This window comes from Molothrus aeneus, chromosome 6 (assembly GCF_037042795.1).
Source record: "Molothrus aeneus isolate 106 chromosome 6, BPBGC_Maene_1.0, whole genome shotgun sequence".
NCBI classification, from domain to species: domain Eukaryota; kingdom Metazoa; phylum Chordata; class Aves; order Passeriformes; family Icteridae; genus Molothrus; species Molothrus aeneus.
The window spans coordinates 32,787,201-32,799,486 of NC_089651.1; the positions used below are offsets into that span (position 1 = coordinate 32,787,201).

The 12,286-nt window shown below is 35.0% G+C and overlaps 1 protein-coding gene across 2 annotated transcripts in view; it reads right to left on the reverse strand.

Moving 5' to 3' along the window:
- The window catches only part of CDIN1 (CDAN1 interacting nuclease 1), a 123,576-nt gene that overhangs the window by 90,999 nt on the left and 20,291 nt on the right, over nt 1-12,286 (reverse strand). Inside the window, exons 2-4 of one of the 2 annotated variants that reach the window (XM_066551986.1) lie at nt 5,854-5,899; nt 4,934-4,998; nt 1,698-1,758 (exon numbers count right to left, since the gene is read on the reverse strand). In XM_066551986.1, the coding sequence (XP_066408083.1) occupies nt 1,698-1,758; nt 4,934-4,998; nt 5,854-5,899 (172 nt within the window). The remainder of the gene's footprint in view (nt 1-1,697; nt 1,759-4,933; nt 4,999-5,853; nt 5,900-12,286) is intronic. The other variant, XM_066551987.1, reaches the window with a different exon arrangement.

The following is a 12,286-nucleotide window of genomic DNA, read 5'->3' on the forward strand; positions in this document are numbered from 1 at the left end:
TTCCACTGATTAAATATATATTGACTCATAAAGTATTACCATTACATCAATTGTCAGCAGATGCAAGAGTATGTCATTTAAATATTAACTATCATATAAAAATGGCAGCTTGATTGTTTGGAAGCAGTAATCTGGTGCTGGTTATTGCCACGTTTCCCTAATGCATTGGGTGGCAGTCACAAAATGCATTGCCTTTCTGATATACCTGCTACTACAAAACCAGAAACAAATAAGTTTTTTATGTATCTCCCCTTTCTCTTAGACTTAATTTTTATTTATTTCTGAACTGCAGATATCTTTGATCTGAATTGCAAAAATGCATTAGTGAAATATAAACAAAGACATGCTCACTGGAGTCAGAAATTATATGCATCATCTCTAAATCAATGCGAAAAATATACAAAGAACCAGTAACAGATATATTACTCTGTGCTTGAAATATTTTTATGACAGTTCCCATATAATATGGGTGCAATATATCATCCATTGGGATGTTTACCTAAATTCTTAGTAAGATTGTACTTATTTATGTAAAGTACATTCTATTCTCGGTACTTCACGATTTGTCTTTTCCAGAGATGGTAAGAAGCTACACTTTACCACTAAAACAAAATAAATTCTTGATTCTATGCTAACTGTAGGATCAGGTTGCACAGACACTTCACAGACCATTAAAACCTTCCAGTAATTGATAGGTAATCACTCATTTGCTGGCTGCAGCAATGTACATGAGAGAAAAACCATTCTTTTTTTCTAACGCAACATGTAGAACTTGCTGCTATTGCTACAGTTAATGTTCACAGTGCCATATCATTTTTAATGCAAACACTCATTTTCTACTTCCTTCTTACATTTTCTATTAAAATGCAAGACAAAACAGCATATATTTCATTCTATCCCTTTGAGGATTGCATAAGCAGTTCCAGGGAGTATCAGCTATTGTACTGTTACTATTACAGTAAATAAATACTTTAGAGTTTAAAACACAGGTATTTCATAAATTTCTTTTTTTCTAGGAAACTCCTTGCCACTTGTTCAAACTTTTTACCTCTTCTTTAATGTAATGCTAAGATAGCAGTTTTCAATACAAATAACACCTTGTATAACAAGGTAAATTCATATTCTAATTAATAAACAGCATCAATAAATTTGTCAAGACTTTAATGGCATCTGTACAGAACTTTTCATATACTGAAAAATTTATTCTGCTTAAGTGCTTTATCTTAAGCAGTTTTCATCAGCCATCCTCTAATCCGTATGAACAGAAATAAATGGACTCAGGAAAATTATCCATTTTAAGCCTTCCTATTACTAAGAAATAGTAATAACTTAGATGGGTTTTGTTATTAAAGGCAAGGAATCAAAATGATACAACTCCATTTAATCAATTTGAGAATTTTTAGCAAGTTTATGCAATAAAGACCTGCAGTCTGTTGGAAATTTTCAGCAAAATACAAATTCAGGGTATCCTACACATTTGCCTTGAAGTTAAAAGACTAATTACATGAACTGATTTATTAATAAATGTGGCTTTTTGTCTAATTATTTTAAGTACTAACAGACTGGGGAACCATTTTAAATGTCTAATGTGCCTTGAAACCATTTTTTTAGCTTAATTACATTTCTCACTAAAGTCACTATAGATATGCCCCTCAGGTTTTACACTGGAAGATTAAAGAAAGAAGAAAGATGATTACCTCATTGGCCAGGTCCAGTAATACTGGGGCAGTGGCATTTTTCATCACCCCATTCACATACCTAGACAAGACAAAGCCAGGTAATTTTGCAGTGGCAAGAAAAGGCCAGTTTATACATGTCAGCATCCCTTGTGAATCTTTTTCATTTGGGGGAAAATACCCCATTACAGATATTTAATGTGAAATCTTTTAAGAAGTATTTTAAGCAATCACTAACTCTCCAGGGTTGTCTCCTATTCTATTCATCTGCAAAATATATCCATCTCAATGAAGACACTGGTAAAAAACTGAATATATCAAGAAATTTTAAAAAATGTGGCTTAATGACACACAAATAAATTATATCTGTACTACTTAAAGACGTATCACAGACAAATAAACTTCTATTATTCACAGTAAAGATTTTTGGTTCCAGACCTTCAACTATGAAGGTGCAGTGTATATCTTACCCACTACTACATACAAAAACATAAACTCTCAAATTTATTCCAGATTTCATCAATTGGGCAGTAATTTAAATACTAAAGGCTTACTTTAGTGAAATCAGTCTAACAATTTATATTCTACAAAGAAAACAAGAAATATTTAGGATTCAATAAAGGTTGATAGAAAGTCATTATCCTATCAGTGGCAAAGGCTTAATGTTTCTAGTTGAGGGTATTACAGAATGATGTTTCTGACCATCAATTCACAAAATGTTGCTCTCTTCACTTCTGTTACTTTCACTGCTTGATATTTACGTTTCAATAAAACCTGAAACCTGTGTTCCGAAGCTGATGGGAAGGAGCTATGATATTGGAAGCCACTTTGTGCTTTGTAGCCATGTGGAAAGGAACAATAGTTACCAACATTTGAACTTGCTCGTTTATCCTATCTGTATTCACATAGCACATCATTACTGACATCATTAGAAGGCCACAGCCTTTCCAGCTCTATCATTATCTATCCATCAGACGACACTCTTCTGCTCATTAGTTACAGACATTAAAATTCTTTATCATTTTACCTTTCTGTGGAATGGGTGGCACACCTTTATAAAACCGCTTCACATAAGATTTGATAGAAGGCTTTTTGCTTGCAAGTTATTCTGAAGCTTAATGAATCAGGGAAATTTAAAAAGCTTTTTGGTGTAAATTATTTCAGTTCCATATTAAAAAAACCCACAAAACATGTTTAAACATTGTAAATTTATAACAGAAGAAAATGAAATATCATACACAAAATACACAACCAGGAAAATGTACTTGAGATTAAAGTTCTCAAACATTCTCAAACAGATGATCGAACAGCCACAGTGAGAATGAAGTAAATTTCTGCCATATATTTCTAATGCTTCTGGCAACTCCATTATAGACTAACAGGTCTCACATGCTGATGGCAATACAGTTCTGAAAACCTGCTGATCCTTCTTGTACTTTGTGCTTGCCTAAGTTTCAGACTAGTAAGTCTCAGCCAAGTAGAAGAAACTATTCTACTCAGCTATTTTACTTGCTCCTAACAGGAACCACTGGAAATCTCTACCTTCAAAACCTGGTAGCTTCTGACCTAAGAAAGCAATGACAGCACAATTATCTGCTTGTATGTCAGCAGAAATACTAAGGAGTATAGCACCCAGTCTGGGGTTTACAGCAGTAAAGTGGATGCTACAGAAGAGCAGAGGAGAAGACTTGTTTGTCATATTTATGCCTGAAGTATTTCAAAGTGGCTTCTATCTCAAGTTGTCTGCTTCTGTAGACTCCTAAACATACTGCACAGTAAATCTATTAAAACAGGACTGAAATGAGGTTTTTAGCTATTGACCAGAACATCTCTGATTTTAAAACATGTGCATTTTACTCAGCCATGTTAATACACTTGCAAAATGACATACTCAGAAACAGCATAAAGAATGATTTTCCCTACCACTACCACACAGCTTCATACATAATGCATTAGTTATGTACTGCTATCATACTTCAGACTACAGAAGAAGACAGGAGACCAAATCCTCCTACCTGATGTGAGACAAACTTAATCATACCTACAACCCTACTGACACCAATACAACTACTGCTTTGCATAAAGCAAAACCTTGTCCCGTGTTTCAGGCTGAAGTTTCAGGCTGGAACCTAGTGATTTACACATACTCTAAGGAAAGGGTTACTTATGCAGCAGTTACAATTACCACAGGCCACTTCACTGAAACTGCTAGTGAAAAATAATTAAAAGTAGTACTGTACATGCATGTTATTAGCACAACAAAATTTTAAGCCAATATTCTTCCTAAACAACAATCAACCCTAGGAAAAGTGTGACGTGATCCAGTATAAATTTTACAAAACAATACGACTACTAAAAAACCAAAATCAAACACCCAAACTAGTACACTTCACACTAGATATTCTCAACTAGTGTATAATATAATCAGGCTGTGGTTAAGTTTTAAATACATGACTCTGGCAGAAGCACATTTAATTGTTTACAAATGAAGGCTCTTTGTTTATTTTCTTGATTCATACAGATTAGTATTAAGCATGAATATCATACATCACAAGTATGAATTCACTTGCCATGCATGCTCTTCAGATATGTCAGTCTACAAAGTAATATTTTAATTGCATATCTTTACCTGTTATCACTATGCTCCAATTATGTCACTGGAATATTTTTAGTAAAGCCTATGGAACTAACAGAAAAACTACAAGGTATAGCAAGCACAGTTTATCAGCTTAAGATGCAAACAATTGTAAAATGACATAAAGGTTTTCATCCTCCCTTAAAAACTATTTCTGACACTTCTGTTGATAAAACAGGAGTGATCTAAAAATTAGTGCTTTAACTGGCAATACATGAATATGTAACTTTTTGTAATGTAACACAAATGTTGTTTTAAACAAGCAACTGTAACAGAACAAGCTCTCTTGCTGTAAGGAAGTCATCAAAATCAGTCTTGACACAGAAATCCTAAAAATTACAAACTATAGGCAATACATAATTAATGCCATCATATACATTGGGAAAAATATTTTCTTATCCGAACTTAGAGCCAGGGAAGTAAATTCTTTCTTAATCAGAATGACCAAATCCTGAAAAATTTCTGTATTTCCAGTGAAAAACATTTTTAGGTGAACCATTCTGTATTCCCAAATTCTTAATTTATTGTTATATAAAATTAGCTTCATAAGCTAATTTACTCACAACTGCTGTAAAAATCAGTATCTATGATGAGAGTCTTAACTGGGGTGGGGAGGTCATACCTTTGGTAGTAAGTTTCGATAGCTTCAGCAGTGTGATGCTTGGCATGTGTTCTTTTGATTTGTTTCTAGAAAAATGAAAAAACGAGGACTTTTACAAAGGTGTCATAGATCAAAACACAGGAATCATGACTACACAAACACGCGATCCTTGGCTACAGTTTGATAGATGTGAACCATGCTTTTAGATTCCATACAGAAATGACATTCAATCTACCTATTGAATTGAACGTCTTCAGAGTGTACTGCAATGTACCATATGTAAAAGCCAGTAAGGTCACAACAATTGAATCTAAATAAGTTTACCGAAGGCTGCTGAGGGCAAAGAAAAACTTGTTCTCTCTTTCAACCTTTGTATTAATTTTCCCTCAATTCAATTCCATCTAAGTCTGGTGCACTCTAGTTTTACAATTCAATTGGCATTTTTAACCAGGAAGAACATTGCTTAAAAACAACTTATTTGAAAAACTACAAAAAGTAATTCCATAGAGACTTGCCACTTGACTGACACCTGTCATCTCATGATAAATGACTCCATTTTCTGCCTCTCTTGCCTTCTGCCACTCCGGCAATGGTCATTTATCATCATCTCTGTCAGCAATGGAAAGCAGCACTGACAGTGCAAGTCAGCAAACATTTAGCACATGGAACCACGCAACACAGGGAAATTATTATTGTCAGAATAATAATGGTTTAGCATAATTTATTACAGGTCCACCAAATAAGCAAAGGCTAGATGTTATTAGACAGATGGATGGGTAGGCTTGGCAGCCATCCACTGAGACTCAGGCGGTGCTTGATGTGGAAAAAGGAACATCCTCCAAACCAATCAGAAAGCTGGCAGTTCAATTACAAAGAAATAAAGGGACATTCATCATTCAATTAGGCACCTGTCAACCCTCACAAAGGAGAAAACTTCTAACCTGGTACTCCTGGGAGAAGATGCTCAGCAGAGTGGACTGCGATTGACTGGAACAAATAAAAGAAGGACAAAGTTAATTACTGGAGTGCACTGCAAAGAAACAAAAGAGAAGGGAGCTTCAAAGGTAGGCCTGCTGCCCTGTAATCTAACAGAACATGAAAACAAGTGTGGAAAAGTTGTTCCAGATGAACACCTCAGACAAAGGCTTCCTGCTGCTAGGTCAAGGAGAGAGCGTATGAGGGAGGGGAGGAAAATATAGCAAGAGTTTCAAATCAAACTAGCATATTGTTTGGGTGATTCAACTTCAGAACCCAAAAGTCCTACTAGGAGAAAGTAGTGGAGCTAAAAGGTGACAGGGACAAAAAGGAAATTAAAGCAAAATTAAAGCAAAATTTCCATGAAAAATGGATGGAGTTAAATTTCATCAGCAGTTGGGAATACACTGCTTGTTTGCTGGCAACATATTGAAATTCATTTTGTTAGCAGCAAGGGAACTTCTTCAGTAGCTGTCTCATATTCAGGTTAAAAACTTCCCCCTCTGTCAGAAGTAGCATATGGGACCAGTGGAACATTCCCACTGAAACTGATGTGCTTTGAAAATGGAAACTTTCACAGCAGGAAGCCAAGATTCCCCGGAGTCGGTCATTTCCAAAAGCTGCCATAAGCTTCATTCATCTAAGGCTCCACTCAATGTCGAACACCTGGCAATGAAGCAACCTGGAAAGCATTCTTCCCAAGTGGGAATTTTTCTCTCTGAATTGTTAACATTTAGAAAAGAGACAAGATTTTTTTTCCTCTGAAAGGCAATCAATACCACACCGCTACTGTTTTCAATTGTCCTCTGTGGATATACCTACCTCATCACATCCTGAATACTACTAATTACTCCTGATATATTTTTCTACTACATGCAACTTGAACAAATTATAGTCTCAATAAATCGAGTTTTATGGTACAGCAAAGCATTATGAATAATTAACATTTTTTCCTTCCATGAACTTACCTACTATGGCACAGCATAGGTAGTTCAAAGATTCCACAATGTCTAAGTCTCACTCTTCTGTCAGATTTCTTATATGTGAATTTAACACCTGTATCATATCATAATTACATTAAAAGCACATATTCTCTGCATACATAAATGATCCCTCTCCTTCCAACTGTCACACTTCAGAAACACTAATTTAAAATAAGGAAGTCCTACTCTTGCTTTCAAAAGGGAACACTGAAGCACAAAACAACTAAATGGTTGGAGCAGAGTTAAACAGACAGTATGTATATGCAGTATGGTATAAAGTTACCTCTAAACCAAGCAGCTGAAGAATCAGGAACAAAGTGACTAGATTAATGCAGTGCTGTATAAAGAACCTACAAGTATGTCTTATCCATAGCTGTGCTTCCAGGCTTTTTGCCATAACTCTGTATTTTGGGCTTGTCAGCCCAGCACAACATCTGTGTGACAGCAGTAAGCTGAGCCTTGATCTTTGGTATTTTACACATGGGACTATTCACCCTGAGTACTAACTGAGACTGATGTTAAAACTGTAGAAAAATGACAGCAACAGAAACTGACTAATATATAGATTTATTAAATTAATGGATTACAGAAAAAAACAACCCAATACATTAAATAATTTAATTTTTTATAAAGTTTCTATTCACATAAAGTAAATAGCATTTAAATAATAAATATTTATTTAAATATACATATGACACAGAGGCCAGGAGTTGCATACCACAAAGCCTCTCCAAAAGGTGCATAATCAAATTATGACAATCTGCAACCTGCATATGTAATCACTAGAAGTTGAACAAAGGTATGAAGTTAAGATTATATACTTACACAGGCTATACACATACAGAAAGCTAAGATATTTCAAGATGTTTAAAAAAAAACAAAACAAACCTGCAGGCTATAAATAAGTTCAATACATATGGCCTACTAACGGCTCACCACATAACTATTATTACCTTGTAGATTTACATGGTCATAATGGTAGAACTGAATTTAGAGATAGATGTGGGAAAAATCCCAGAACAGATCAGGACAGCATTTGACTAGATCTCTGGTTTGAGTTCTCCTCCACTGACATAGCAATTTTTGTGGTTTTAGTCTATTCCTTGCATGTTAACCGTACTTATACTACCATTATCCTATTATACACTGACAATGACATATAAAAAACCCTAAGACCATTATCCCTCCCTCCCTTTACACTCCACCTTTAATGGCAGACTTGGAAATGCTGGGTTAATGACCTTGATGATCTTCAAGGTCTTCTCAAAATTAAATGTTTCTCTTATTCTTATCCATTTTATTTGTCTCTTTGGTGTCCTTGGATTTTGACCTACTTCAATTTAGTTCAACACTCCTCTCCTATGGAACAGTCTTTCCAACTGTTCAGATAATTTAGGACATAGCATGAATACTGAAAAAAATCATTCAAATAACAGTGCAAATTTGATATATACTGGATTGCAGTACAGCAACTTTATCACTGGGGCAAAGAGAATTATATCAATAACACCATTTAAATACTTACACGCCTTCCTACTCAATGATCTTTCCTCTTCTCCAGAAGAAGTGGATTTATATCTTCACATGGCTGCTTCCATGTTTTTTCGGTTAACATCGTTCCTGTCTTAAACACTAAAACCACTCATCTGCCACTCAGTGTTTCCTTGCTACAATTTCATTGAGACAACTTCCTGGCAAAATGAAGTAGCTCCTCAAAACACAGATGGAGCATCTATTGCAAGATCCTATTGAGTGAAAACTGAAACATCATGGTTTCAGAAAACACTGAAAAAGACACTACTATGTACTTGGAGAGGGAAGAGAAGTCATGAACATGAATTTGAATAGCAAAACAGCACAATCACAACTGCTGATATGACAGCAGGAATAGTTACGATAGAAGTTATCATTACTTCTAGAGGAGCAGCTACATTCCCAAGACTCCATCCACCCTCTAATACTTCTATATAAGATTTCAAAGCAACAAATGAGCAGACAAATGCATTTATTGCTGAGCTATCCAGGAAAACAAACGTAACACTCAAAGTGGTTTTTTATTCAAAATAACACTTGAGTACCGCGCTATTGCCTTTCATGGAATAAACTATATAGTAAGCCTCATGGCTTACTTGAAGACTAGGAATATAGATATTTGTGACAAGCAGATACTTTTGTTGAGAAACAACTGTAGAGCCAAGGTACATAATTGCTGATTTTCTGAAACAAACAAAAACCCAGAAGTCATAATTCTGAGTACTACCTCATTTAAACATTTAATAATCTAACCTGTTATCCCTCTCGTAGAACTAAGTATATTGTCCAGGGAAATAAGCAAATTTTTCTCTTAAGTTCTGTAGTGACAACTTTCATGGAAACATTTTCTTCTGCAATTCCAGACAGTAATGAATCTAACTCCCAGATCCCTGTTCAATGCATCCAGCCTTGCTCTTTAGACATCCTCTTTTACTTGCATACTGGCATCCATGACGCCAATTTACCTTTTGCTACTCCATGTTGATGCCAGTGGCATACTTCCATCTGAATGCTTGATGTATTTCATGCTCTAGTCAATATGTAAGTGGATTTAAGCAGAAAACTGAAATCTAAATTTGGCTAAAAATGCCAATTTTTAAAAAATAAAATTACTTTTATTTTATAAAATGAAGTGTAAGTTCTAGGTTACAAGTGATATAAAGATATAAAAATTTGCTTGCCATAAAAAAAACAGTATTACAGTTATTAAAGTTATTTCTAATACACAAATCCAACATTTAGAATGGGATGCCCAAGACAGTCCAGAAAAAGGGATAAGAGAAATGATCTCTAAGAACTTAGTTAAGCTAGAAAGAAAACCGCAAGTTTGGTGCTGGGAAAAGAATATGCCTTTTGGTCAATTACTACATAAGAATGAAATTCAGACCATTCTCTTCTAATGAATCTCAGAATTTGAAGACAAGGAATGCTATAATCCCTGGAGAGTGTTTCAGAAATGTTCTGGTTGGCAATGAGTACTCATATATAAAGTAGTAACAGGTAAGTTACTACTTCATATAAGTGGTTTACTGCTTTGTAGCTAAAGTAGATACAAAATTTTGGCTAAGAAACAGCTAGTAACAATGAAAGCAATTTAATTGTATCAGATCATCACCTCAACAAAACAGAATTGCAGATGCAACCAAGATTTGGAGTGCTGTCCAGCTTAATATTTGCTACTTCAGCCTCACAAGGAGAAAATCCAAGCATAGCAAATGTTATGCAAACATTATATTATCAGCCCTTGCAAATCATGATTTCTTTACAGTTAAGATGAAACTTACAGCTTTTACTATATTTTCTGAGATTACTGAAAACATGGAGTTGTAGGTGCAAACCAAGATTCCACTCATTTCATGTTTCATATTTTAGAATGAATTTCCTCTCCCTCACTTTTAACTCCACAGTTGTTGCCTAAAGTAGAACAAGTAAAAATCAGTTTTACATTTAATGCATTTTATCATAGAACAAAGGAAGAGTATCTAGAGAGATTTCACACAAGTGAAGACAAGAAGGAGGAAAGCATAGTCCATGACACAAATATGTTATATATAAACAAAATATATAGCTTCATTGTTTCCTTTTTGCAAAATTGAATATTCCGCTTTATTAAAACGATAAATATATTGGTTAAATAACCAAGTGGAGGGGCAGGAGCTGTGTTTCCAACATTCAGAAGCTGGTACATGAGAAATCCCAAAGCTGCAGTGTCAAACCTTCACTCTGAAGAACATACAGTGCCACTAAGCTATAGCAGGAATTCAATAAGAGGAAAAAAATTTCTTCCACAGTCTCTAGTGAGTATGCAGTCCTAATCATATCTTTCGTTATATGAAAGTTCTAAAGTTCTAAAGTAGATAGCCAGAATCTCATTTTTTTTTAACTGGAAAAGAACTTCCCCTTTCCATGTATAATAAGTTTAAAAATACTTTTACTGGTACAATATTGAGCATTAAAATAAAGTAACAGGGCTAGAACTGTGCGGCGCTGCCATGCCAGGTTTAAAATCTAAGTGAGGAAAGAGATATAAATCCAAAAAATTTACAAGGCTAGTGGTGAAAGGGGAATTCTCCTTACATCTATCCTGAAGTTTCAGAGCACATGTCAAAAACATATTTTTCCTGTTACATTATTAAAGACATGAAAGAAATCCAAGCAGCCAAATTCTCATCTTCCATACTGCAAATGATTTGGAACAGGGACTCCTAAAGGAAGCTATGTTTATACTGCTTATCACATGCTAACCAGTCCACCCTATTTTGTAAAAAGTCTGTCAGTAATGGATTTCAAATAGATCGAGCAGCATTGTTTCAAATGCATAACATGCACAGAGGCATACAGCCTCAGTGGCTTCCCAGAACTGCAGGATGTGGGCAGCAAGCACCACAGTTACCCCTGTAAATGACCCAGTGCCACTCTGATGGTCAACTTCCCACCTGAGGGGAGGTGACAACTTGTGGATTCTCACAATTTCTTCCACATGTCAGGATTGTCCAGACAACAAAAAGGCTTCTTAGCAGTCTGAATAATTCCACAAGAGAATCCAGGAAGGCTCAGGAATACCAAAGGCCTACCCAGAGCTTGTTAGGCTTATATGCCTGAAGAGCATGGAACAAAGGAGGCACCTTGACCTCTGCAATAGTTACAGCTTTAATCTTTCTTCACTGTAGCCTCGAGTACAACAATTTTTCTTATAGTTTAGTATGATTGTGGTCATTTCTCAGAATGAAAATTCTCAAAAAGCGGAGTACTGTCTCTGTACATATTTGTACTTTTATAATTCACAAATCTACCCATGATTTATCAGAAATCAGTGAATTACCAATTTAAGTTAAATCAATATACTTGTCTACATACATGTGTGTGACTATATACTTTTAAATCAATAGGTGAGTTTGAATTAGAGTTACTAAGTAATATAGAAGTATCTAAGTCTTTAGTTGCAAAATGCTAACTTCTATAAAGTGGCCATCCTCTAATTTTCCAGCTTTCCAGCTACATCAGTTCAAATCTGGAATACAAAACCAGTTTTATTATTTCTGCATAGGAAGCCTTCCATACAATGAAGCATTATTGGTAGCTACTCCTTTGGAAACTATCAAGTCAATACACTTCTGTAGAGGAAATACTCCCATTACAATTTATTATTATTATTATTATGTTGTTGCTGTTGTTGTCGTTGTTGTTGCTGTTGTTGCTGTTGTCGTTACTGTTGTTATTGTTATGCTGTGTGTGAGTAGATATACATACATATACGACAAGAAGTATGTGATGATATGCTCATTTCAGACTTAATACAATTACATTTAAAATCCAGATGAAATTCAAGCTCATCGGAAGAACAATAACATTAATCAATTTTAAAATTCTCTGATATCCAGTT